This window comes from Chrysemys picta, chromosome 24, assembly GCF_011386835.1.
Source record: "Chrysemys picta bellii isolate R12L10 chromosome 24, ASM1138683v2, whole genome shotgun sequence".
Taxonomy (NCBI): Eukaryota; Metazoa; Chordata; order Testudines; family Emydidae; genus Chrysemys; species Chrysemys picta.
In genome coordinates this window covers 4273113-4300887 of record NC_088814.1, presented here as the reverse complement: position 1 = coordinate 4300887, position 27775 = coordinate 4273113, and the positions used below count along the sequence as shown (strand labels likewise).

Below are 27775 nucleotides of genomic sequence, written 5' to 3'. Positions count from 1 at the left end.
ATAGCCTGCCAGTGAGCATCTCCATCAGCTGTTAGCAGTACAGGTCCTATGATGCATGACCAGTTTGGATTCCATCCAGTAGTGGGCGATGATATGTGTGTGTATATATGTGTGTGTGCACCTGCCAGTTCGTTACACAGCTGTTTCTCATGGACAAGCACACAAAATTCATTACAATAAGGTATTTCATGCTGAGGAACCTCCACTTATCTTTGTGTGAAGTTTTGCTGTGTCCATTCAATGCTGCTATTATATAGAAGACTATCATACAAAAACAAAAACCTTGCTGAAAGTGGCCTATTTTAAACTGATTGGGGTTTTGAGAAATGTTGGCTAGTGGGGGCTTTGGTTGGGAATCACAAAACCAGGGGTTCTGGGTCTCATATGAGCCTAATTCCCAAAATGTAATGTGGTTCAAAGGAATGGGTCTGATTTTGGTGGGTCCTAGCTGGTTCATTTTAGTCATGAATGAAATGCTAATTTTTGCATCTATATTTCACACTTCCAAACAGCTCAATTCTGGAATTCAAAGGGGTTTACGGCAAATAACATGTCAATTTGAAGCAGAAACCTCCAGAGCTATGGCTAAGCAAGCTTATAGAAAGAAATTATGATTGGATAATTTAGCCAATTGTCTTGAGAATGCAAGATATGGTCCTCCTGACTGATACACAAATTATATAAATAGAAATCGCATTACTCTGTGCTTGTAAAGTGCTGTGGAAATTTGTGGCACTAGACAGCTTATTTTTTATAATAATAAAAACCTGCTCTCCTTACACACCCAGAATTTTAACTACATTTCTTTACAATACTAGGCAAATACTCTGTCATTGAGCCATACCCCCTCTACTGGGCAAAAAGGAAAGCTGAACAGGCCTGTCTGCACCAGTAACTGACTCATTGACGTTAAATAATTTTTGCAGTAGAAACTATAGGTTTAGTTTTTTTCTTTTGCTCAATACGTGCAAAAATTATGCTTTACTCTAAATAGGATTACAAATAAGAATTCACAAAAATCTTTCAAGGGGGCACCCGGATTTGAACCAGGGACCTCTTGATCTGCAGTCAAATGCTCTACCACTGAGCTATACCCCCGTTGTCGATCTTAGTTTGTCTAAAAGGGTTTTTGAATGCGACCAGATTGGCGTCAACAATCTCTGGGTAGTGGAGGAAGGGTGTGTGTGTGTGTGTGTGTGTGTGTTGAGTGTGTTAGTCATGCACTGTCACAGAGTTGTATGTGAATATTAAGTGTGTGAGTCTTTCACCATGAGAAGGGAGGAGTGTGTGTGTTTGTGTGAGAAGTTGTGTTCAACTTACACAGAGGGAGGTGTGTGTGTGTGTGTGTGTGTGTGTGTGTGTGTGTTAGATTTACAGAAAAGGGATGTGTGTGGCTGATGAGTGAGGTTTTGGGTGTGAATGGGGATGGGGATGTGGGCTGGTTGTATGGTATGTGGTGTGTTGGAGTGTGCTGGTGTGTGGAGACGTATGGCACATGTGTGACTATATGTGGAGATGTATTCAGGGTGGGTGTGGAAGGTGGGGGAGTTGTGGTGTGGGGTATGGTTGCTTTACTTGGTGTTGGTCCTGCTTTGAGCAGGGGATTGGACTAGATACCTCCTGAGATCTCCTCCAACCCTGATATAAGACGGTTACTCACCGTTGTAACTGTTGTTCTTCGAGATGTGTTGCTCATATCCATTCCATTAGGTGTGTGCGCGCCGCGTGCACGATCGTCGGAAGATTTTTACCCTAGCAACACCGGCGGGTCGGCTGTGGAGCCCCCTAGAGTGGCGCCTTCATGGCGCTGAATATATACCCCAGCCGACCCGGCGCCCCCTCAGTTCCTTCTTGCCGGCTACTCCGACAGTGGGGACGGAGGGCGGGTTTGGAATGGATATGAGCAACACATCTCGAAGAACAACAGTTACAACGGTGAGTAACCGTCTTTTCTTCTTCGAGTGCTTGCTCATATCCATTCCATTAGGTGACTCCCAAGCCCAACTTAGGTGGTGGGGTCGGAGTGAGACATTGCTGTGTGCAAAACTGCTGATCCGAAGGCAGCATCGTCCCTGGACTGCTGCACTAGTGCATAGTGAGCCGTAAACGTGTGGACTGACGACCAAACCGCAGCTCTACAAATGTCCTGGATCGGAACTTGCGCCAGGAAAGCCGTCGAGGAAGCTTGGGCCCTCGTGGAGTGAGCGGTGAGGTGTGGTACTGAGACACCTGCCAGGTCGTAGCAAGTCCGGATGCAAGACGTAATCCAGGAGGATAGGCGTTGTGAGGAGACCGGTGATCCTTTCATTCGGTCGGCCACTGCAACGAAGAGTTGCGTCGTCTTCCTAAAGTGCTTTGTGCGGTCAATATAGAAGGCCAGGGCCCTTCGCACGTCCAGGGAATGCAAACGTTGATCCTGGCGAGTAGCGTGTGGTTTAGGGTGAAAAACCGGGAGAAATATATCCTGGTTGATATGAAATGTAGAAACCACTTTAGGGAGAAAGGCAGGATGTGGACGAAGCTGCACTTTATCCTTGTGGAAAACTGTGTAAGGGGGCTCGGATGTAAGCGCCCTGAGTTCAGAAACGCGCCTTGCTGAGGTGATGGCTACGAGGAAGGCTGTCTTCCAGGACAGGTACAGAAGTGAACAGGTGGCCAGTGGCTCGAATGGAGGACCTGTGAGCTTGGAGAGAACCAGGTTGAGGTCCCACGTCGGAACGGGCTGACGTTGTTGTGGGTACATCCGGTCTAAGCCCTTGAGGAATCTAACGACCATCGGGTTAGAGAATACCGAGGACGCGAGTTCCCCTGGATGGAAGGCCGATATAGCGGCCAGGTGAACTCTAATTGAAGATATCGCCAACCCTTGCTGTTTTAGGGAGAGGAGATATTCCAAAATAAGAGGAATAGGTGCGTGCAATGGGGACGTGGCTCGTTGTTCGCACCAACAGGAGAACCGCTTCCACTTGGCCAAGTATGTGGTCCGTGTTGAAGGCTTCCTACTGCTCAGCAGAATCTGTTGGACAGAGTGTGAACACTGTTGCTCTGCCTGGGTGAACCATGGAGCAGCCACGCCGTGAGGTGGAGTGATTGCAGGTCGGGGTGACGCAGCCGGCCGTGGTTCTGCGTGATGAGATCCGGATACAACGGAAGCGGGATCGGTGTCTGAACCGAGAGTTCCAGCAGCGTGGTGTACCAATGTTGTCTCGGCCACGCTGGAGCGACCAGAATTACCTGTGCCTGGTCTCTGCGCAATTTGAGCAGTACCTTGTGGACCAGAGGAAACGGAGGGAAGGCATAAAACAGGTGGTCTTTCCAGGGAAGGAGAAACGCATCCGAGAGGGAGCCTGGGGCTCGACCTTGCAGGGAGCAGAACACGTGGCACTTCCTGTTGTCTCGAGATGCAAACAGGTCTATCTGGGGAAACCCCCACTTCTGGAAGACGGAATGTATGATGTCCGGACGGATAGACCACTCGTGCGTTTGAAAGGACCTGCTGAGTCGGTCCGCTAAAGTGTTCTGGACTCCAGGGAGGAACGATGCCGTGAGATGGATTGAGTGGGCGATGCAGAAGTCCCACAGGCGAATGGCCTCTTGGCATAGAATTGACGAACGTGCTCCTCCTTGCTTGTTGATGTAAAACATGGCCGTGGTGTTGTCGGTGAGAACTAACACACAGCGGCCCCGTAGGAGATTGAGAAATGCCTGGCACGCCAGGCGCACCGCCATCAGTTCCCGAACATTGATGTGTAGGGCTAGCTGAGGTGCAGTCCACAGGCCCTGGGTATGGTGCTCGTTGAGATGGGCGCCCCAACCCAGAGATGAAGCGTCTGTGACCAGATGCAGAGAGGGTTGTGGGGCGTGAAACGGCATCCCTTCGCAAACCACATTGTGATCTAGCCACCATGTGAGGGAGGTCAGGACCGAGTTCGGGATTGTGACCACCATATTCAGGCTGTCCCGATGTGGGCGGTATATTGATGACACCCAGGTCTGGAGTGGGCGAAGCCGAAGTCTGGCATGCCTGGTTACGTACGTGCAGGAAGCCATGTGACCCAGCAGGGTAAGGCACGACCTCACCGTGGTAGTTGGGAAGGCCTTGAGTCCTTGGATGAGGCTCGTGATGGTGCAAAAGCGATTGTCTGGCAGGATGGCTTGTGCGCGTCTGGAGTCTAGAACCGCACCGATGAATTCTATTCTCTGGGTAGGTTCTAGAGTGGATTTGTCCTTGTTGAGTAGGATACCCAACTTGTTGAATGTGCGCACTATTATGTGGACGTGATCGCGAACTTGTTCCTTGGTGCGACCGCGTACCAGCCAGTCGTCTAGGTACGGGAACACTTGTATCCCTTGCCGACGAAGGTACGCTGCCACGACAGCCATACATTTCGTGAAGACCCGTGGGGCCGAAGATAGGCCGAAGGGAAGGACTGCAAATTGGTAGTGCACCCTGTTTACCACGAATCGGAGGAAGCGTCTGTGAGGCGGGTAAATAGCAATGTGAAAGTATGCGTCTTTCATGTCGAGGGCGGCAAACCAGTCTCCAGGATCGAGGGAAGGGATAATGGCCCCCAGAGAGACCATGCGGAACTTCAACTTTACTACGAATTTGTTGAGTCCGCGCAAGTCCAAGATGGGTCGCAGACCTCCTTTGGACTTGGGGATGAGGAAGTAACGGGAATAGAATCCCCTGCCCCTTAAATCCACTGGAACCTCCTCTATAGCCCCCATGGCGAGGAGCGTAGAGACTTCCTGTATAAGAAGTTGCTCGTGAGAAGGGTCCCTGAAGAGGGACGGGGAAGGGGGGGAGGAGGGGGGAAATGAAGAAAACTGGATAGCGTATCCCCTCTCCACCGTGCGGAGGACCCAACGGTCCGAAGTTATAAGGGACCAAGCACGGTGGAAGTGGGAGAGGCGGTCCCGAAAGGAGGGGGCTGGATCCTGGGGGATGAGTGGGGCGCCGTCCTCGACCGCACCTTCAAAAGTTCTGCCTGGGGCCTGAAGGTGGTCTAGGTGGCCCCTGGTTCTGGCCAGGTTGAGGGCCGGTCCACCTTCTTCTACCACCTCGCCCTCGCCTCCGGGCCGAGTCCTGTCTCTGACGAGGCGGGGGGGGGGTAGAAGCGCTGAGGCTGCGGCCTAAACGGCCTGCGCTGGGGGCCCACAACATGCATCCCCAGGGAGCGCATGATTGTTCTCGAGTCCTTGAGGCTCTGCAGGCGAGAGTCCGTCTTATCCGAGAACAATCCATGCCCCTCAAAAGGCAGATCTTGTAGGGTTTGCTGCAGCTCCGGAGGCAAACCCGAAACCTGAAGCCAGGAGATCCTGCGCATAGCGATACCCGAAGCCAGGGTCCTCGCCGCTGAGTCTGCAATGTCCAAGGAGGCTTGCAAGGAGGTCCGAGCCACCTTCTTGCCCTCCTCTACCACGGCTCCAAACTCCTCCCTGGACTCTTGGGGAATCAACTCCTTAAACTTCCCCATAGAGTTCCAGGAGTTGAAATTGTAGCGGCTCAGTAGCGCCTGTTGGTTCGCCGCTCTAAGTTGTAGCCCTCCGGCTGAGTAAACCTTGCGGCCAAACAGATCGAGCCGCTTAGCCTCTTTTGATTTAGGCGCTGCAGCCTGCTGGCCGTGGCGCTCTCGTGCATTCACTGATTCCACCACCAGTGAACACGGTTGGGGGTGGGTATACAAGTACCCACAGTCCTTAGACGGGACAAAGTATTTTCTTTCCACCCCTCTCGCTGTGGGTGGAATGGAGGCAGGAGTTTGCCATATCGTATCCGCATTTGTTTGGATCGTGCGGATCAGAGGTAACGCCACCCTCGATGGGGCATCTGCTCCAAGGATATTCACGATCGGGTCGTGAACCTCCAGTATCTCTTCCACCTGTAGGTCCATGTTACGGGCCATCCTACGCAGGAGATCCTGGTGAGCCCGAAGATCTATCGGAGGGGGACCCGTACAGGAAGTGCCCGCCACTGCCTCATCCGGAGAGGAGGAAGAGGATGCCTCCGGTGGCACTGGATCCAAGGGGGGGTCCTGATCCCCCTGCTCTTGGGCCGGGGCATCACCTGCACTTGGGTCCATGTCGGGTGGTGTGGACACTGAAGCCTCCATGCCCCCTGGCGGAGGCCGAGAGATGGTGGACTCCGGGGCCCTTCTAACGGAGTGACCCGAGCGAGAGGTCGAAGCTATTGGAGCCCCTTGCGCCTGATGGTACGCCCACGGGGTCCAAAACGACCAGTGAGATGGTCCATGAGAGTGGTCCTCTGCCATCTCCTGCCAATGGCCCAAGTTTCGTTCCTCGGCTTGCCCTTGAGGGGGATATGCCGATCTCGACAGGTCCTCCGAGGAGCGAGACACCGATCTTGACGGCCATGGCGGTGCCGCGAGAGATGAAACGAGCCCCGTGGGCTGTGGTGCCGCACGGTGCCGGTCTGGAGATGACCTATCTCTGCGCGGTGCCGGCGATCGGTGCCGGGACCGCGACCGGTGCCGATGACCTCGTCGGTGCCGGGAGTCGGATCTGGACCTCGACGAGGACCCGGAGTATGCCCGGTGCCGGGAGCGGCCCCTCGACGTCGAGCGTCGACCGTGGCGGTGCCGAGAACTACGTCTCGACGTTGATCGGTGCCGACGATCATAGCGGTGCCGAGACGTAGAGCGGTGCCGCGAAGAAGATCTTGGCCGCGAGTACGACCGGTGCCGAGACGATACTCGGTGCCGGGACTGCGAGCGGCGTGGGGACCTGCTTCGGGACCTGGATCGGTGCCGAGGTTCCAGCCCTTGTGATGGAGGGCGCATCAAGGCAGGTTTCCCCCTCGACTGGACCGGACGAGTCAACGGTGCCGTCGGTGCCGGTGGTTGAGGCGGTGCCGGCTCCGTGAGAGCTATTAATTCTTCTTCGAGTGCTTGCTCATATCCATTCCATTAGGTGTGTGCGCGCCGCGTGCACGATCGTCGGAAGATTTTTACCCTAGCAACACCGGCGGGTCGGCTGTGGAGCCCCCTAGAGTGGCGCCTTCATGGCGCTGAATATATACCCCAGCCGACCCGGCGCCCCCTCAGTTCCTTCTTACCGCCCCTGACGGTCGTTGGAACTGTGGAGCGCTGCTTAGCTGTTCTCCACTTTCCCTAGCTTTTATTGTTGTATCATAGTTGTAGTTATAGTTATAGTCTTAGAGTTTGTTGTAAGTTAGTTAAGTAGTTGTAAAGTTGTTCTAAATAGTCCAGGGGGTTAAGGGGGTCGTCTCCCCCCTTTCTCCCCCGGCCGCGGGGCCGGGCTCATGCCCAACGCTCCCGGCTTCAAGCTGTGCGCCTCCTGCGCTAAACCTATGCCCACGAGCGACCCGCACGAATCTTGTCTGAAGTGCCTGGGAGAGTCACACCAGACAGACAAGTGTAAAATCTGTAAGGCCTTTCGTCCGAGAACGAAGAAGGAGCGGGACTTTCGGCTCAGGCAACTTCTGATGGAGGCGGCTCTTAGCCCGGACGCTCCTTCCACGAGCAAGGCCCCGGCACCTAGCACCTCGGTGCGCAGTGCCCCGGCGGCACCGGCTGCGACGACCACGCGAGTGGCGTCAGACAAGCCTCCCCGGCACCGGACCTCGTCGGCACCGCAGACACAGCAAGTGCCTCGGCGCCGGTCCTTATCCCCAGGGCATAAAAAAGCCCATAAGACGGGGACATCAGTGCCGAAGACGCCAGCTCCCCCAGTGTCGGGGGTAGAGCCGCGTCCACCGGTGGAGCAACGGAAACAGTTGCCTCCGGCACCGTCGACTCCGGCGCCGAGGCCGTTGAGTCCGGTGCAAATAGCGTCTCCCCCCAGGCCGGCGGTGATACAGTGCCTCCCGTCGACTCCAGAGACCTTCGCGGCGGCGAGAGACTTAATAGCTCTCACGGAGCCGGCACCGCCTCAGCCACCGGCACCGACTGCACCGTTGACTCGCCCGGTCCAGTCGAGGGGGAAACCTGCTTTGATGCGCCCACCATCACAGGGGCTGGAACCTCGGCACCGGTCCAGGTCCCGAAGCAGGTCCCCACGCCGCTCGCAGTCCCGGCGCCGAATATCGTCTCGGCACCGATCGTACTCGCGGCCAAGATCTACTTCGCGGCACCGCTCTACGTCTCGGCACCGCTATGATCGTCGGCACCGATCAACGTCGAGACGTAGTTCTCGGCACCGCTACGGTCGGCGCTCGACGTCGAGGGGTCGCTCCCGGCACCGGGCATACTCCAGGTCCTCGTCGAGGTCCAGATCCGACTCCCGGCACCGACGAGGTCATCGGCACCGGTCGCGGTCCCGGCACCGATCGCCGGCACCGCGCGGAGATAGATCATCTCCGGACCGGCACCGTGCGGCACCGCAGCCCACCGGGATGGTTTCATCTCTCTCGGCACCGCCATGGCCGTCTAGATCGGTGTCTCGCTCCTCGGAGGACTTGTCGAGATCGGCATACCCCCCTCAAGGGCGCGCCGATGAACAAAATTTCGGCCACTGGCAGGAGATGGCAGAGGACCAATCTCATGGACCATCTCACTGGTCGTTTTGGACCCCGTGGGCATACCACCAAGAACAAGGGGCTCCAATACCATCGACCTCTCGCTCGGGTCACTCGGTTAGAAGGGCCCCAGAATCCACCATCTCTCGGCCTCCGCCAGGAGGCATGGAGGCTTCGGTGTCCACGCCACCCGACACCAGGGACCCAAGTGCAGGTGATGCCCCGGCCCAAGAGCAAGGGGATCAGGACCCCCCCTTGGATCCGGTACCACCGGAGGCATCCTCTTCCTCCTCTCCGGACGAGGCAGTGGCGGGCACTTCATGTACGGGTCCCCCTCCGATAGATCTTCGGGCTCACCAGGATCTCCTGCGTAGGATGGCCCGTAATATGGACCTGCAGGCGGAGGAGATAGTGGAGGTGCACGACCCGATCGTGAACATCCTTGGAGCAGATGCCCCATCGAGGGTGGCGTTACCTCTGATCCGCACGATCCAATCGAATGCGGATACGATATGGCAAACTCCTGCCTCCATTCCACCCACAGCGAGAGGGGTGGAAAGAAAATACTTTGTCCCCTCTAAGGACTATGGGTACTTGTACACCCACCCCCAACCGTGCTCACTGGTGGTGGAATCAGTGAATGCACGAGAGCGCCACGGCCAGCAGGCTGCAGCGCCTAAATCAAAAGAGGCTAAGCGGCTCGACCTGTTTGGCCGTAAGGTCTACTCAGCCGGAGGGCTACAACTGAGAGCGGCGAACCAACAGGCGTTACTGAGCCGCTACAATTTCAACTCCTGGAACTCTATGGGGAAGTTTAAGGAGTTGATTCCCCAAGAGTCCAGGGAAGAGTTTGGAGCCATGGTAGAGGAGGGCAAGAAGGTGGCTCGGACCTCCTTGCAGGCCTCCTTGGACATTGCAGACTCAGCGGCGAGGACCCTGGCTTCGGGCATCGCTATGCGCAGGATCTCCTGGCTTCAGGTTTCGGGTTTGCCTCCGGAGCTGCAGCAAACCCTACAAGATCTGCCTTTTGAGGGGCATGGATTGTTCTCGGATAAGACGGATTCCCGCCTGCAGAGCCTCAAGGACTCGAGAACAATCATGCGCTCCCTGGGGATGCATGTTGTGGGCCCCCAGCGCAGGCCATTTAGGCCGCAACCTCAGCGCTTCTACCCCCCCCCGCCTCGTCAGAGACAAGACTCGGCCCGGAGGCGAGGGCGAGGTGGTAGAAGAAGGTGGACCGGCCCTCAACCCGGCCAGAACCAGGGGCCACCTCGACCACCTTCAGGCCCCAGGCAGAACTTTTGAAGGTGCGGTCGAGGACGGCGCCCCAGTCATCCCCCAGGATCCAGCCCCCTCCTTTCGGGATCGCCTCTCCCACTTCCACCGTGCTTGGTCCCTTATAACTTCGGACCGTTGGGTCCTCCGCACGGTGGAGAGGGGATACGCTATCCAGTTTTCTTCTATCCCCCCCTCCTCCCCCCCTTCCCCGTCCCTCTTCAGGGACCCTTCTCACGAGCAACTTCTTATACAGGAAGTTTCTACGCTCCTCGCTATGGGGGCCATAGAGGAGGTTCCAGTGGAATTAAGGGGCAGGGGATTCTACTCCCGTTATTTCCTCATCCCCAAGTCCAAAGGAGGTCTGCGACCCATCTTGGACTTGCGCGGACTCAACAAATTCGTAGTAAAGTTGAAGTTCCGCATGGTCTCTCTGGGGGCCATTATTCCCTTCCCTCGATCCTGGAGACTGGTTCGCCGCCCTCGACATGAAAGACGCATACTTTCACATTGCTATTTACACGCCTCACAGACGCTTCCTGCGATTCGTGGTAAACAGGGTGCACTACCAATTTGCAGTCCTTCCCTTCGGCCTATCCTCGGCCCCACGGGTGTTCACGAAATGTATGGCTGTCGTGGCAGCGTACCTTCGTCGGCAAGGGATACAGGTGTTCCCGTACCTAGACGACTGGCTGGTACGCGGTCGCACCAAAGAACAAGTTCGCGATCACGTCCACATAATAGTGCGCACATTCAACAAGTTGGGTATCCTACTCAACAAGGACAAATCCACTCTAGAACCTACCCAGAGAATAGAATTCATCGGTGCGGTTCTAGACTCCAGACGCGCACAAGCCATCCTGCCAGACAATCGCTTTTGCACCATCACGAGCCTCATCCAAGGACTCAAGGCCTTCCCAACTACCACGGTGAGGTCATGCCTTACCCTGCTGGGTCACATGGCTTCCTGCACGTACGTAACCAGGCATGCCAGACTTCGGCTTCGCCCACTCCAGACCTGGGTGTCATCAATATACCGCCCACATCGGGACAGCCTGAATATGGTGGTCACAATCCCGAACTCGGTCCTGACCTCCCTCACATGGTGGCTAGATCACAATGTGGTTTGCGAGGGGATGCCGTTTCACGCCCCACAACCCTCTCTGCACCTGGTCACAGACGCTTCATCTCTGGGTTGGGGCGCCCATCTCAACGAGCACCATACCCAGGGCCTGTGGACTGCACCTCAGCTAGCCCTACACATCAATGTTCGGGAACTGATGGCGGTGCGCCTGGCGTGCCAGGCATTTCTCAATCTCCTACGTGGCCGCTGTGTGTTAGTTCTCACCGACAACACCACGGCCATGTTTTACATCAACAAGCAAGGAGGAGCACGTTCGTCAATTCTATGCCAAGAGGCCATTCGCCTGTGGGACTTCTGCATCGCCCACTCAATCCATCTCACGGCATCGTTCCTCCCTGGAGTCCAGAACACTTTAGCGGACCGACTCAGCAGGTCCTTTCAAACGCACGAGTGGTCTATCCGTCCGGACATCATACATTCCGTCTTCCAGAAGTGGGGGTTTCCCCAGATAGACCTGTTTGCATCTCGAGACAACAGGAAGTGCCACGTGTTCTGCTCCCTGCAAGGTCGAGCCCCAGGCTCCCTCTCGGATGCGTTTCTCCTTCCCTGGAAAGACCACCTGTTTTATGCCTTCCCTCCGTTTCCTCTGGTCCACAAGGTACTGCTCAAATTGCGCAGAGACCAGGCACAGGTGATTCTGATCGCTCCAGCGTGGCCGAGACAACATTGGTACACCACGCTGCTGGAACTCTCGGTTCAGACACCGATCCCGCTTCCGTTGTATCCGGATCTCATCACGCAGAACCACGGCCGGCTGCGTCACCCCGACCTGCAATCACTCCACCTCACGGCGTGGCTGCTCCATGGTTCACCCAGGCAGAGCAACAGTGTTCACACTCTGTCCAACAGATTCTGCTGAGCAGTAGGAAGCCTTCAACACGGACCACATACTTGGCCAAGTGGAAGCGGTTCTCCTGTTGGTGCGAGCAACGAGCCACGTCCCCATTGCACGCACCTATTCCTCTTATTTTGGAATATCTCCTCTCCCTAAAACAGCAGGGGTTGGCGATATCTTCAATTAGAGTTCACCTGGCCGCTATATCGGCCTTCCATCCAGGGGAACTCGCGTCCTCGGTATTCTCTAACCCGATGGTCGTTAGATTCCTCAAGGGCTTAGACCGGATGTACCCACAACAACGTCAGCCCGTTCCGACGTGGGACCTCAACCTGGTTCTCTCCAAGCTCACAGGTCCTCCATTCGAGCCACTGGCCACCTGTTCACTTCTGTACCTATCCTGGAAGACAGCCTTCCTCGTAGCCATCACCTCAGCAAGGCGCGTTTCTGAACTCAGGGCGCTTACATCCGAGCCCCCTTACACAGTTTTCCATAAGGATAAAGTGCAGCTTCGTCCACATCCTGCCTTTCTCCCTAAGGTGGTTTCTCCATTTCATATCAACCAGGATATATTTCTCCCGGTCTTTCACCCTAAACCACATGCTTCTCGCCAGGATCAACGTTTGCATTCTCTGGACGTACGCAGGGCCCTGGCCTTCTATATTGACCGCACAAGGCCCTTTAGAAAGACGACGCAACTCTTCGTTGCAGTGGCCGACCGAATGAAAGGCTCACCGGTCTCATCACAACGCCTATCCTCCTGGATTACGTCTTGCATCCGGACTTGCTACGACCTGGCAGGTGTCTCAGCACCCCACCTCACCGCTCACTCCACGAGGGCACAAGCTTCCTCGGCGGCTTTCCTGGCGCAAGTTCCGATCCAGGACATTTGTAGAGCTGCGGTTTGGTCGTCAGTCCACACGTTTACAGAACACTATGCACTAGTGCAGCAGTCCAGGGACGATGCTGCCTTTGGATCAGCGGTTTTGCACACAGCAATGTCTCACTCCGACCCCACCACCTAAGTTGGGCTTGGGAGTCACCTAATGGAATGGATATGAGCAAGCACTCGAAGAAGAAAAGACGGTTACTCACCGTTGTAACTGTTGTTCTTCGAGATGTGTTGCTCATATCCATTCCAAACCCGCCCTCCGTCCCCACTGTCGGAGTAGCCGGCAAGAAGGAACTGAGGGGGCGCCGGGTCGGCTGGGGTATATATTCAGCGCCATGAAGGCGCCACTCTAGGGGGCTCCACAGCCGACCCGCCGGTGTTGCTAGGGTAAAAATCTTCCGACGATCGTGCACGCGGCGCGCACACACCTAATGGAATGGATATGAGCAACACATCTCGAAGAACAACAGTTACAACGGTGAGTAACCGTCTTGTCTCTCGCCGCCGCGAAGGTCTCTGGCGTCGACGGGAGGCACTGTATCACCGCCGGCCTCGGTGGAGACGCCGTCTGCACCGGACTCAACGGCCTCGGCGCCGGAGTCGACGGTGCTGGAGGCACCTGTTTCCGGTGCTCCACCGGCGTACGCGGCTCTACCCCCGGCACTGGGGGAGCCAGCGTCTTCGGCACGGAAGTCCCCGTCTTATGGGCTTTCTTATGCCCTGGGGATAATGACCGGCGCCGAGGCACTTGCCGTGCTTGCGGTGCCGACGAGGTCCGGTGCCGGGAAGGCTCATCTGACGCCACTCGCGTGGTCGTCATGGCCGGTGCCGCCGGGGCACTGCGCACCGAGGCGCAAGGTGCCGGGGCTTGACTTGTGGATGGAGCGTCCGGAGTAAGTGCCGCCTCCATCAGGAGTTGCCGGAGCCGAAAGTCCCGCTCCTTCTTGGTCCTTGGTCTGAAGGCCTTACAGATCTTGCACTTATCTGTTTGATGGGACTCTCCCAGGCACTTCAGACAGGAGTCGTGCGGGTCGCTCGTGGGCATAGGCTTAGCGCAGGAGGCGCACAGCTTGAAGCCGGGAGCGTTGGGCATGAGCCCGGCCCCGCGGCCGGGGGAGAAAGGGGGAGACGACCCCCTTAATCCCCTGAACTATTAAAACAACTAGACAACTTTTAAAACTACAACACTAGGACTATAACTATAACTATAACTACGAATAATGAAGTAAGCTAGGGAGAGTGGAGAACAGCTAAGCAGCGCTCCACAGTTCCAACGACCGTCAGGGGCGGTAAGAAGGAACTGAGGGGGCGCCGGGTCGGCTGGGGTATATATTCAGCGCCATGAAGGCGCCACTCTAGGGGGCTCCACAGCCGACCCGCCGGTGTTGCTAGGGTAAAAATCTTCCGACGATCGTGCACGCGGCGCGCACACACCTAATGGAATGGATATGAGCAAGCACTCGAAGAAGAATCTATGATTCTATGTCTGTATGTGGAGATAGTGTGTTGGGTGCGTGTGATTCTGGAGTGTGTGTGTGTGTGTGTATGTGTGTGTGTGAATATGTGGAGATGCCTATGTGAGTGGGACTGGGTGAAGAGGTGTCCAGTGTGTGAGGTTTTGTGTCTGGCTGCATGTGTACATGTGTGGGGGGTGTGTTTGGATGGGGAATGAGGTGGGAGTGGGACGGTATGTGGAGATTTGTTGTTTCTATGTAGAGGTGGGGGGTATGAGTGTGACTATGGGGGGCTCGTGTGAATAGATGAGTGGTGGGGGTGAGTGTGTCCGGTGCATATGAGTGTGACTGTGTGGAGATGTGTCTGTGTGTGTGTAGATGTGTGGTGTGTATGAGTGTGTCTGTGTGGAGATGTATGGTGGGGTTGTGTATATGACTGTGGCAGTGTGGGTGTGGTGTGCATGTGAGTGTGACAGTGTGGAGATGTGTGGTGTGTGCATGCCGGGTGTGTCTGTGTGGAGATGTGTGTGTGTGTGTGAGTGTGTCTGTGTGGAGATGTGTGGTGGGAGTGTATATTTGAGTGTGGCAGCGTGGAGGTGTGTGGGTGAGTGTGCTTGGTGTCTATGCAGGGGCTGAGTGGACTCGGAGAGCTGTGTGTGTGTGTGTGTCAGTATGTGTGTGTGTGGAGGTGTTTGTGTATGAGGGGGTGTATATGAGTGTGGAGGTGTGTGGATGAGTGTGCCCGGTGTCTAAGTGGGGGCTGAGTGGACTCGGAGAGCTCTGTGTGTGTGTGTGTCAGTATGTGTGTGTGTGGAGGTGTTTGTGTATGAGTGTGGAGGGGTGTGGGTGAGTGTGCCCAGTGTCTATGTGGGGGCTGAGTGGACTCGGAGAGCTGTGTGTGTGTGTGTCAGTATGTGTGTATGTGGAGGTGTTTGTGTATGAGTGTGGACGGGTGTGGGTGAGTGTGCCCAGTGTCTATGCGGGGGCTGAGTGGACTCGGAGAGCTGTGTGTGTGTGTGTGTGTGAGTATGTGTGTGTGTGGAGGTGTTTGTGTATGAGGGGGTGTATATGAGTGTGGAGGTGTGTGGATGAGTGTGCCCGGAGTCTATGCAGGGGCTGAGTGGACTCGGAGAGCTGTGTGTGTGAGTGTGTGTGTGTGGAGGTGTTTGTGTGTGAGTGTGGAGGGGTGTGGGTGAGTGTGCCCAGTGTCTATGTGGGGGCTGAGTGGACTCGGAGAGCTCTGTGTGTGTGTGAGTCAGTATGTGTGTGTGGAGGTGTTTGTGTATGAGTGTGGAGGGGTGTGGGTGAGTGTGCCCGGTGTCTATGCGGGGGCTGAGTGGACTCAGAGAGTTGTGTGTGTGTGTGTGTCAGTATGTGTGTGTGTGGAGGTGTTTGTGTATGAGTGTGGAGGGGTGTGGGTGAGTGTGCCCGGTGTCTATGCAGGGGCTGAGTGGACTCGGAGAGTTGTGTGTGTGTGTGTGTGTGTGTGTGTGGGTGTGTGTCAGTATGTGTGTGTGTGGGTGTTTGTGTATGAGTGTGGAGGGGTGTGGGTGAGTGTGCCCGGTGTCTATGCGGGGGCTGAGTGGACTCGGAGAGTTGTGTGTGTGTGTGTGTGTGTGGGTGTGTGTATGAGGGGGAGGAGTCGCGTGTGCCTGCAGCGCCCCCCACCCCCCCTGCGCTACGGCGCGCCCCCGCGGCCGCCCAGTCCCCTCCGCGCGCTCCCGGCCCGGCCCCTCCCCCGAGCGCGCCCCCGCGGCCCCTCCCCGTGTTTATTAGGGGCGCCGCGGCGGAGGCGGAGGCCAGAGCCCGCTGCAGCCGCCCGGGGAGCGAGCGACGGACGGAGCCCGGCCATGAACCCCAACTGCGCCCGCTGCGGCAAGATCGTCTACCCCACCGAGAAGGTGAACTGCCTGGACAAGGTGAGGAGCCGCGGGGGGGGGGCCCTGCTGGGGGGGGCTTTGTGAGGGTGCTCGGTCTTTGGGGCGTCCGGGGGGCAGGGGGTGAGTTGGAGGGGGCTCTAGGCTTTTTGGGGGGTGGGCTGAATGCAGGGGGGTGGGGGAGAAGGAGGGTTTGGGGAAGGGGAGTGGGGAGGGGAAGGGGGATTGGGGAGGAAGGAGGAGGGTTTGGGGAAGGGGGATTGGGGGGAGGGGGTGCAGAAGATGATGCACTTCAGTAGTGTGTGTGTCACAGTTGCAGGCCCCTTATCTTCTCTTCCCTCCCCCCACCCTAGCTGCTAATACACGCCCCGGGATACAACCTTCCCCTTTCGCTTTAGGGCATGGGAGATTGTGCTCAACTTTCTGCCGAGTCTGTGGGTGTCGCTTGAATTAAAAAAAAAAAAAAGTCTGATTCCAGCCCAGATCTCTTCCCTTCTTGGAAGAACAAGTTCATAGCTGGATACAAAAACATCTTCCTCGCTTCTCTGTAAAAACCAAACCAAACTGCAGAATGGCTGAATCTGGCACAGGGATTTACTGAATCTGACTTCTTTCCAGGCAAATTCTTGCAAGAATGTTTGAAGGTCAGAAGAGTTGGTCTGGAAATGACACACTGAATTAGACCAACTTAGTTCATTAGGCTCTCCTAAGAGCCTGCTTAAAAAAAGCAAAGGCCAGTAGACTGTAATGTCCAGATACTGCTTTTTCATAATTTAAGAAAGTCCTTTCTGAACATCAAGGCAAGTAGCAAAGGAAACGGTAGTCACTGTTCTGGTTTTTCTGCTTTTTTTTTTCTTCTTCCTGTGTTAGGAGTGCAGCTGGGTGTCCAAACAGATAAAATGGAAAGAAACAGTTAATGCTTCCCCCTTGAAGTTGAGAGCCCCTCATCTGTTTTAAGTTAGATGGGTTTTTCACTTTTCGGTTCCAATTCATATTTCTGTTCTGCTCCAGATTTAAATATATTCTATATAGATTCTTGCACGGCTTCATCACCAGTAGTATCTGAATACCTTGTCTTTTAATGTCAGTTTCATAGGCTTTTTTAAAAGGGCAAATTCCTCTTTTTATTAAATAAATAATCACAACTGATACTAGTGGTGACTGGATTCTGTGTGTGTTATACCAGGGCTGGAGAGCTCGGTAAAGCGCTAATACTGTTGATTCTCCATTGAGAACTCAAAGGGTCGTCTAGTTATTGGAATCTGTTGGTTTGTCACTGGCCCAGAAAAGTCTTCCATCAGCTCTAATGGGTCCCCTTTTTGTGGATAAACGATCGTGTGCTGCTGTGGGTTTCTCCACCCTCTTTTCCACTCCCCCCACCACCCCTGTAGGGTTCTGGGATGACCAGTTTAGGGACTAAAGGAGCAGCTTGGAGAATGCAGATGTTTTAGCTACAACATTCCTGAGTCACAATGGACCCTGTTGCTCACATTTTTAACACATGATGTTGCTTTCTTCCTATTTCATGAATCATTCTTTTAAAGCTGACCTAAAGAACGCCTGTGGCCCAAACCCCATTGTATTGGGTCTTGATTGTGTAGTGGCTGTGTTTTCTAGAGTCCTTATTGGACTTAAATATGCAATGCAGGCAGAGCAACGGTGCCTGTGTGAGTTGTAACTAGAAGGATTTTTCATTCCTACTTCTACTGTGCATCCTGCATCCGTGGGTGCTGTTTTAGCTCAGTTGACAACAATTTCCTCTGAGCTGGCAATTGAAAATTCCCATGCCAGCACAACTGATGCTGACCTTGATGTAGGGTGTTCTAGCAGTATCTATGGTGATCCTTTAATGCTGCCCCTCAATGGCTGGCCTGATGTAAGCGGTCATCTGCTACAAACCTCACCCACTCACCTTTTTTGGAAATCCTGTGTCTGAATGTCCACCTAGTTTAACTCTACGCTGAGCAGGTCTGAGTGACGGGGGCAGAAAGTCTGAGCACAGCCAGGTGCTTGCTTTAGTGCTGCTGCTGGAACTGAACCAAAGATGAAGGCTGAGGGGCTTCTGGGGAGCAAAGGCATGTAGGAAAGGGCCATTAGGTTTCACCAAGAGCCATGCCAGTGCACCTTGATTCTTTTCTCCTGCATCCTGATCTCACAAAACTGGGTAACAAAATGGCAGATGAAATTTCATGTTGATAAATGCAAAGTAATTCACATTGGAAAACATCATCCCAACTATACACATACAATGATGGGGTCTAAATTAGCTGTTACTGCTCAAGAAGATCTTGGAGTCGATGCGGATAGTTCTCTGAAATCATCCACTCAATGTGCAGTGGCAGTCAAAGCGAACAGAATGTTGGGAATCGTCAAAGGGGTAGATAATAAGACAGAAAAAAATCATATTACCTCTATATAAATCCATGGTACACCCACACCTTGAATACTGCATGCTGATGTGGTTGCCCCATCTCAAAATATATAGGAAAAGGTTCAGAAAAGGGCAACAAAAATAATTGGGGGTATGGAACAGCTTCCATATGAGGAGAGATTAATAAGACTGGGACTTTTCAGCTTGGAAAAGAGGCAACTAAGGGGGGATATGATAGAGGTTTATAAAATCATGAGTGGTATAGAGGAAAATAAATAAGGAAGTGTTATTTACTCCGTCTCATAATACAAGAACAAGGGGCCACCAAATGAAATGAATAGGTAGCAGGTTTAAAACACACAAGTATTTTTTTCATGCAATGCACTGTCAAACAGTGGAACTGTTTGCCAGAGGATGTTGTGAAGTCCAAGACTATAACTGGGTTCAAAAGGGAGCTAGATAGCCATTGATGGACCTATCCTCCATGAATCTATTAGCCAGGATGGGCAGGAATGGTGTCCCTAGCCTCTGTTTGCCAGAAGCTGGGAATGGGCAACAGGAACACTGGATGATAACCTGCTGGGGTATCTGCCATTGGCCACTGTCAGAGGACAGGATACTGGGCTTGATGGACCTTTGGTCTGACCCAGTATGGCCGTTCTTATGCTCAAAATGTAGGTGCTTTAGTAGAATGGATTCTGCACCTCCGCTGTACTAAGCACTCCAATTCTGAGCCATACCTGGCAGCTCCAAGGAAATGAGGAAAAAAGCAATTTGTGTCTCTAAATCTGCATTGTGAAAATTGGAGAAGTGAGAATCTAAGCACTCAGGGCTCAGCCGGTGGGGGCGGGGGGAACTATTCTGTTTGGATCAGGGCTTTACTGGTATTGACAAGGTAACAGTGAGTCAAAATTCTCTAGGTGACAATCAGTTGAGGCTTCAGGGAGTATATATTGTGTGTGGCAGTTGTGGCATATTTTCCCCGCCCCCTTCTTCATGGACTCCTATCAGCTCTCCAGATAAAATGTCGTGTGAGGAGGCTGTGACATCCGTTGTGGAAATGATCTATGTCCTGTGTGTGTCTCATAACTGGAGCAAGTGGTGTCTGGTCTAGCGGTTGTGGCTCTAATTGCTAAGTTAATAAACCCACGAAAAAGCTGGTGTCAGGTGACTTCATGGTTCTGACTTTTTTTAGATTTCATTTTAAGGGATTAAAAAAGCAGACCAAGAACCTGTCTGCGCTCTGAGTTCAGAATATTTCAAACCGGCTGACTGAAGTAGCGTGTGGTGTTGCCGAAATAGTTTCGCGGCGGTATATTAACGCATTACTTGAGGCTTTAGTCGCGTAAGGGCCAGTGGTGATACCTGTGATGCTAAGCTTCCCTCAGCGCAGCTGAGATCTTTTTGCCACTAACTGTAATTGACTTGAGGAGTAGATACTTCAGATGTACAAGTGTGGCCTGGGCAACAAGCACAACTTACTAAGAGTATGGCTGCACTGGCCCTTTACGGCGCTGCAACTTTCTCGCTCAGGGGTGTGAAAAAACACGGGTGTAAACAGTCCCACAAGCCGTGCTCCCAGCGCTGTAAGCTAATCCCCTCGGGGAGGTGGAGCCGCGACCACACTCGCACTCCAAAGCGCTGCCGCGGGAGCGCTTTGGAGTGCGAGTGTAGCCATGCCCTAACCGTTTGAGAAGTAGCAAATTGCAGTCGCCCTCTTCTTTAGGATGCAGGCACAGCCTGCTTGGGACCTGTCCTAGCAGGCTAGACTTCTTACCAAACATCAGGCTGGCTGTGGAGTGAGCTGGACAATGCAGCAGTAGCTAGAATCCGCTCCTAGGGGTGAGGAGTGGGGGAGTTGGAGGATTGCACAGGAATATGGCTGCTTTGTGGGAATCCCCTGGCCTGTTTGGCTAGAGCAGGGATAGGCAACCTATGGCATGCATGCCGAAGGCAGCACGTGAGCTGATTTTCAGTGGCACTTATACTGCCCGTGTCCTGGCCACCGGTCTGGTGGGCTCCGAATTTTAACTTAATTTTAAATGAAGCTTCTTAAACATTTAAAAAACCTTATTTACTTTACATACAATAGTTTCGTTCTATATTATAGACCTAGAAAGAGACCTTCTAAAACCATTAAAATGTATGACTGGCATGCAAAACGTTAAATTAGAGTGAATAAATGAAGACTCGGCACACCACTGCTGAAAGGTTGCCAACCCCTGGGCTAGAGGATGAGGGGTCGATAATGTATGCCTGGCATAGGTGACCAGTGTGGGGTTGCTCTCTTCCCATGCTAGTGTAAGCTCTTTGGATTGTTTTAGTCTCTCTTCCTGCAGTGGATTATTGCAGCAGTGGCCGGGTAAACAAAACTGTGTTGCAATCTGTTTGATGTGAGGAGGCGCATCCAGTGCGCTCTGGCTGGGAGAATACTGCCCAAGCCCAGCTCCTCTGCATCTGTTTAGATACAGCTGATGCCTGTTGTGGAAGGCTGGCTGGGTGATCTCCCCAAACCATGCGAGCTAGGAAGGAGTTCTCAATCCCCTCTGGCTGCTGAAGGCTGGGCATTCCTCTGAGAGGAGGCTCTGTTTAAGTGATGTTATCTGCCAGCTTGGCTCTGAAGACATGCGGCACTCTGGTACTGGGCTAAAGGGGAATCATAAATACCTCCGAGATTGTGCCACAAAAGTTTGAGAAGCCAAGCAACACCCCTGTCAAGTAGGTCTGTGTTTTTTTTTCCCCATGGTACAGGTGGGGAGCAGAGACCAAGGGCTAGAGCCTTAAAGGTATGCAGAGGGGGGTTTTCAAAAGTACCTAGGTGCCGAATGCTAAATGCCTTTAACTCTGCCCTTAAGTCACTACTTCAAGGTCACACAGGAGGCCTGATGGCAGGGAATTAACCCCAATTGTCCAAGTGTTGCACCCTGACCACTGGACCATTCATGCCCTTCCTCTTCCTCCACAAGGCTGAAGTTCTGGGAGGGTTAAAGAGAGAAACCCATAGTGGATGTGTGGGAAGAACAAGGCTAGTTGAAGTGGGACAATACCATTGCCAAGGGCACGGAGCCAAAGTTGCCTGAAAAAAATCTGGCCTGTAAAGGAAGTCCCCTTCCACTACCTAGGTGAACAGACGCCTGCCTATTGTGGAAGAATGATCATGTGGGGACACACAAGGAACGGACAAATATGTTGCCCTGAGCAACTGAAATGAGCCAGCCGCCCTCTGCTCCTGCTGAGTCATACCCTCTCTTTTGCTGGGCTGCGGCTGTGTTTATACACCTGGGTGTGGTATCCACGGGCAGGTAGCGCAGGCTCCGTCTTGGCCCTTGTCTACACATGTTTTATCTCCAAAATGTTTCACCAGTTGTGTTGAACCTCTGTGTGGGGGGGAGGGGGGTGGAAGAGAAGGGGTGCAGGGAGAGTTCTGAAGCTTACTGGGGGCACCCCAACAGAGTAGCAAATTCAGCAGCTGGCCCCCCAGAGCTTGGGGATTTTTATCCAGGGTTGGGAGCTTTGCTATGCAGCTAGCAGTCACTCCTTAGCATGACAGGGGCTGTAGAAATGCAGCCTCAAGGGGGACTTTCATGGCTTGTTTCAGCTTGGAAAAGAGGAGACTGAGGGGGGATGCGATAGAGGTCTATAAAATCATGAGTGATGTGGAGAAAGTAAATAAGGAGAAGTTATTTACTTGTTCCCATAATAGAAGAATTAGGGGCCACCAAATTAATGGGCGGCAGGTTTAAAACAAATAAAAGGAAGTAGTTCTTCACACAGCACACAGTCAACCTGTGGAACTCCTTGCCTGAGGAGCTTGTGAAGGTTAGGACTATAACAGGGTTTAAAAGAGAACTAGATACATTCATGCAGGTTAAGTCCATTAATGGCTATTAGCCAGGATGGGTAAGGAATGGTGTCCCTAGCCTCTATTTGTCAGAGGGTGGGGATGGATGGCAGGAGAGAGATCACTTGATCGTTACCTGTTAGGTTCACTCCCTCTGGGGCACCTGGCATTGGCCACTGTCGGTAGACCGGATACTGGGCTAGATGGACCTTTGGTCTGACCCAGTACGGCCATTCTTGTGTTCTTATGTTTATCTCTAGTCTTAAACCATGTTATTCCCCTAGGTTTGCAAGTCTCTAGCCTTAAGCCCTCATGATGATTTGAATTTCTCTGGGTGTGGAGAAGGAAGGTGATCTGACACCAGATGAAACTCGTGCTGGCATGGGTGGGCTCTGCTCCGGTGGGGAGGCTTTATTCCCATGCCCTAACTGAGAAGCCTCTGGGGACTGCATGAACAGAGCGTCTGGGCCTGGAGGGTTTCTTCTGCAGCACCCCTTCATGTAACTTCTACACTTAGTAGCTGTAGATGTTTTCTGGGAGCCTAGGTCAGGGGTGGCCAGCCTGAGAAGGAGCCAGAATTTACCAATATTACTGTGGCTCTTTGACAATGTACGTCTAGTCCCCTATCAGCTCCCCCACTCCCGCCCCCAGTACCTCCTGCCTGCCAGCAGCCCCACCGATCAGCACCTCCCCCTCCCTCCCTGTGCCTCCTGCCCACCACAATCACCTGTTTCATGGCATGCAGGAGGCTCTAGGGGGGAAGGGGCAGGAGCCTTGGGGGAAGGGGTGGAGTGGGGTCAGGACCTGGGGCAGAGCTGGGGGTTGAGCAGTGAGCACCCCGGCACATTGAAAAGTTTGCGCCTGTAGCTCCGGCCCCAGAGTTGGCCTCCATGCAAGGAGCTGCATATTAACTTCTGAAGAGCCGCATGTGGTTCCGGAGCCACAGGTTGGCCACCCCTGGTCTAGGTGTTGGTTTCAAGGTTACCACAGGGAAGGTCTGGATTGTGTTTCTGTACAGTTGGTAGAACGTTGTCAGGACTCCTTACAGCTTAGGGAGGCTTGTCCCGTCAGTCAGATTCTGAGTGCAAATATTTCCTTCTGCCTTAGCATCTCGGAGATGCTTCGGCAGGGTAGATGCGTGTTCACTGAATGTCATAACCTGTAATGTTGGCATATTAGAAAAGTGGGTCATGGACTGGATTTCAAGGAATGTCTTTTCTGGCCTCCATTTAAGTGCAAGTATGTGCATTTGGGGTCTGTAAGGGAGCAACTGGGACTGGCATTCTGCTCTGTATATGTTTGGAGTACAGGCCTCTTGCTGGGTGGGGGAAATGGGGTATCCTTATGGGGTGCCCATAAAAGTGGGGAAAGACAAAGATGCCTCACTACTGGATTTCAGCCTAGCTAAATGCTGCCTTGTCAGGCTGAAGTTCCATTCAGCTACTACCTCTCTCTTCCCAGTTCAAAGCTTCCCCATGGTATGAAAGTAGAACTGTCTTTTTTTTTTTTTTTTTTTTTTTTTCTGGGGGGCCACTCAAACTCTGCTTGTAGGAGCAGAGAAAAGCAACTGTAGCAGGTGCAGCTGTGCCATGGGGAGGGGAAGAGGGGAGCTGATCCCAGGTGCCCCCAAGGGGGGCAAGGGTTCCCCTGCCAGGTTTCAAGTAGCTCTGCCTCTGCCCAACCATATGAGCTTAGGGAAGAAACTTGCTGCAAGGGGGGGCATCCATACCTCTAGCCAGTGGGAGCAGAGGCAAGCACCAGGAGCAGGGACCTTTGGGCTGCAGAGTTTATATCTTTAGCACTCCTTTTTTTGTTCTTCCAGACAATCTGTTCGCTTTTTCCCTCCCTCACTTGCTTCACTTCAGCCTCGCTCCCTTCATGCTCCCTTTCCCCTGCTTTCTTTCCTTTCTCCCCTCCCATTAATGTGCCTTCTTCCTTTTGTCTCTCTGATTAGCAAACTCCCTCCCAGTAACAGCCCCCCTTGGCACAAAATTAAAGATGGCACGAACATGGAGCTTGGAAACCATTGTTCACGCTGCCTGTAAATTATAGCCTCCTGCTTTGTCTTGTGTATTTGTATTGTAAACTCTGCATGGTTAGGGACTATTTCATACTGTGCTACCACAATACTAAAAACCATAGCTCTTTTTTCCCCCTTCCTGTTAGTATGTAAAGATGCCTGGTCTCCCTGACGTGAACCCAGGGTCCTAGGCTGGTAGGAACACTTGATCTAATCTCTTCCTTGAAAAGTCTCTCAGAAGGATCCTGTGTCAGCTGAAGGAGCCATTGAGTTCCAGAAAAGAGGCTCGGACCTGCTGCTCTGAGGAACATCCTTTCTGAGGAGCGGCATCATGTGTTGTTAGAATTGCGAAGGTCTCACGTTAACTGTTCTCTTGTCTGTCTATTTGCAGTTCTGGCATAAAGCATGTTTCCACTGCGAGACCTGCAAGATGACCCTAAACATGAAAAACTACAAGGGCTATGAGAAGAAGCCGTATTGCAATGCGTAAGTCTCTGCTCCTCATTCTAATAACTCCTTTGAGAGTGCCATGCTGGAAGTGTCCTTCAGGGGCTGTGCTGGCTCTGCCAAACTTTGTAGGACTTGGTTTCTGGCTACCTTGAACTTTGCTTAGACACTTCCCAGCTGCCAGGAAGTTCAAGCTGATGCCGGCGGATGCAGGGGACATTCTTGGCTAAGGTCTCTTGATGCTGGAATTTGCTTCCCCATTGCTCCCACAACGCTTGCACCAAAAGCCATTCTTGAGGCCCCCGCTCTTATTTGAGGGGGGGAGGTGAGGGTTAGAGACCAGTCCCATCTCAAAGTTCTAAACAAAGCCGCACAACTCGAGACCAGTTAGAGTATCGTCTGTACCACAGTGGGGCACTCCAGACAGGAAAGCAAACATCCCCTCTGACTTAAATGCCAAGTCAAGACCTCTGAACAGGATAGCTCTAACTTGGGGGGGAATGTGTTTGAACCCTCGCCCATGTATCACAAGGATGCATTATGGTGATCTGTGGGCGTTTGCAAAATGCCTTCAGGGAAGGAGTCTGGACCATGCTGAGCGTAGGGGCGGGGGGTGCGAAATAACTCCTTTATATGCAAAGAATAAGGATGGTCCAGTGGCTGGGTTGCTGGTTAGGCTCTCTCAAGATCCTGTTTCAGTTCCCTGCACTGCCATAGGCTTCCTGTTACCTTTGGCAAGTCACTTAATTTGCCTATCTGTAAAATGAGGAGGAAAATGGCACTGCCCTACTTAACAAGGATGTTGTCATAAGCACACCGGAGTGAGGTGCTCAGATACTGTGATAACAGGGACTGAAAGTCCCTGGGAGAGATGAAAGGGGCAGTGAGGATATAAAGGAGTGAGAGCAGAGAGGTACTTGAAAGCAGAGCACAGCTCTGACTGTATGTGCTTTCACAAGAAAGATGCTTAAAATGAGTTTCTACTACCAGGACTTTCTTCAAATACACAAGTTCCACCCCCCCAATCTGAGGCCATTCAGTTCACTGTCACTTCTGGATTGGCACAAAGTTAGCTTTCTGATTGGTCATCACTGCCTATTCTCAATCCTTCTGTTGTCAAAAGGGACTTTCCATTCCTCTTCCTGTAGTCATGCCACTTAATTCAGTAGCCCGGGAGTGTCCTCTTCCTCTTGAGAGGACTTGAGTACAGGATGCTTCATAATGGAACATGAGCAAGCATTAACACTCTCGGTGCTTAATCTGCACTGTATCTTACAAGTGATAAATCTTTTGGATCAAAACAAAGTGAACCCTTTTGCGAAACCCTATTTAAAGTTCTACTGTAAACCCCTTTTCCTGTTCATAATCCTCCATCTCCCTTTGTCTTGGACTTTTAAATCTCTGCAGGGGAGAGTGAAACTGGTGCACGCAAGCCTGATCATTCTGGTTTCAATGTGCAAAAGCTAAATGAATAGAGAGAAATCAGTTAACTTCTAAGGTTATAGTGATAGCCATATACAGCCGGCCCCTGCATCATTGGCCCAATCTTACTCCCATTGAATTCATAGGTAGGAATTTATGACGGTTAATTTGACATGTCTGTCTAATGACTATAAAGCAGCTTGTACTAGGATTTTTCATTGCTGCTTTACATATATCAAGTAATTCTCTTTCTAAGAGCTGTTAAGATAATACTGCTTAGAATTTGTATAGCCTGTTCCATTTACCAAATACTTTAATCCTGATTATAAAGTGGGTATTCTCCCCCCCCACCCCCCCCGAGCTATCAAATGGGGTTAAGGTAGAACTGAGGTGCAGGCCTTGCTACACCAGGTGCTGGCAAAAACTTCCTGCTGCTATTGCTCCTCTCACATAGTGCTCCCCCCCTCCCCACTACTGACAACCCCGTGGACTGTAGCAATGAAGAAAATCTTTGCCAAAAGTGTTGGCAACAGCCAGAGGTTAAGTGACTTGCTCAAGGCCACAGGTGTTGGTGTCAGAACTAGGTAGGAGTGGACCACTGCAGTTCCTGGTTCCCAGGCATGTTGAGCGTAATCTCTATAGGCTCTGATTATCTGAGATGCATTGCTACAGTGAGGTGAGGAAATGAGTCACTTGCTACTTAACTCTCTCTGACTATGCACGGGTCATGTCCTGGCACCTTCCACTTCTGGCTCGAACGTGTAGGCAGAACAGGAAACTTCTGTAGCACCAATATGTTTAGTTTCTGCAGGCCAAAGAAAGGAATATTTATTGCCAGCCCTGGATGTTGGCTGTTCAATGCCATCAAATCTGGGATTTTAACATAGGCCACATCAGTGATCCAGCTGTGAGTTGGAGACCTTGCTGGTAAGCTGGAAGGCTCTAGGCTGTCACAGGCACACAGGACAGGATGTGTTCAGCAGTAGACATGCCTGCTGGATCTCAGCATTGAGTTTCATCCCAAACATCTTGTCTCTGGCTAGAGAAGCTGGATGCTCATATAATGAGATCCTGGCTGGCTGCTCTAAAGAGCTACGTTTTGACAAGCCCGTTCCAAACGGCAGAAAGATGATCTAGGCTTATGCCTAAACTGGTGTAGAAATGGATGTTGACTTGGATTCAAGGGTTGTGTGCTTGCTGTGTCTCCAATGAGCAACCTCCCCCAGTCTGTTGCCAGGTCTCTTTCATGGGCAGGGACACTTCAGAGAAGCTACAAAAGAAAACTGGGTAGGACCTCCCCCACTTATTTGGTGTCAGTGCAGCATTGGGAAGAGCTGGGCGCTTTCCAGCACATTACAGTACAAGATGCAGGAACCTGTAAGCCTTTTTTACAAGACCTCAAAGCAATGAGTAGTTCCTTCCTTCAGATCAAAGATCGAATAGTCTCCACTTCTAGAGCTGAGCCCTCCCCTGACCCTGGGGGTCTAGAGGCCTGGTGTGTGGTCATCTTGCCACTGATTTCATGGACTCCCAGAACTCTTTGAAGTAGTCCTGTGGCTAGGAAGAGACCTAGCTCTGCTCTTGATGGTTGATCAGCTCAGATAAGGGTCTCCCTTCTGGGCATCCCTATGTGCATGAGTCAAAGACCAACAAACATGGGTCTAGCCAATAGCCAAACCTCAAAAGGTAAATGCTGT

At 52.7% G+C, this 27775-nt stretch overlaps 1 protein-coding gene and 1 non-coding gene across 5 annotated transcripts in view; one reads left to right on the top strand and one right to left on the bottom strand.

The window, feature by feature from the left end:
* Positions 1–1026: 1026 nt before the first annotated feature.
* TRNAC-GCA (transfer RNA cysteine (anticodon GCA)) lies at positions 1027–1098 on the bottom strand. Its single transcript has one exon. It is a non-coding gene; the product is annotated as a tRNA-Cys (tRNA).
* A 14747-nt stretch (positions 1099–15845) lies between these two features.
* LASP1 (LIM and SH3 protein 1) overlaps positions 15846–27775 on the top strand; it is a 56358-nt gene continuing 44428 nt past the window's right edge. For 3 of the 4 annotated variants that reach the window (XM_024100835.3, XM_005301836.5, XM_065577624.1), the window contains exons 1-2: positions 15859–16019; positions 24601–24695. In XM_024100835.3, coding sequence (XP_023956603.2) covers positions 15951–16019; positions 24601–24695 — 164 coding nt within the window. In that variant the 5' untranslated portion in view covers positions 15859–15950. Of the gene's footprint in view, positions 16020–24600; positions 24696–27775 lie in introns of all 4 variants that reach the window. The other variant, XM_005301835.4, reaches the window with a different exon arrangement.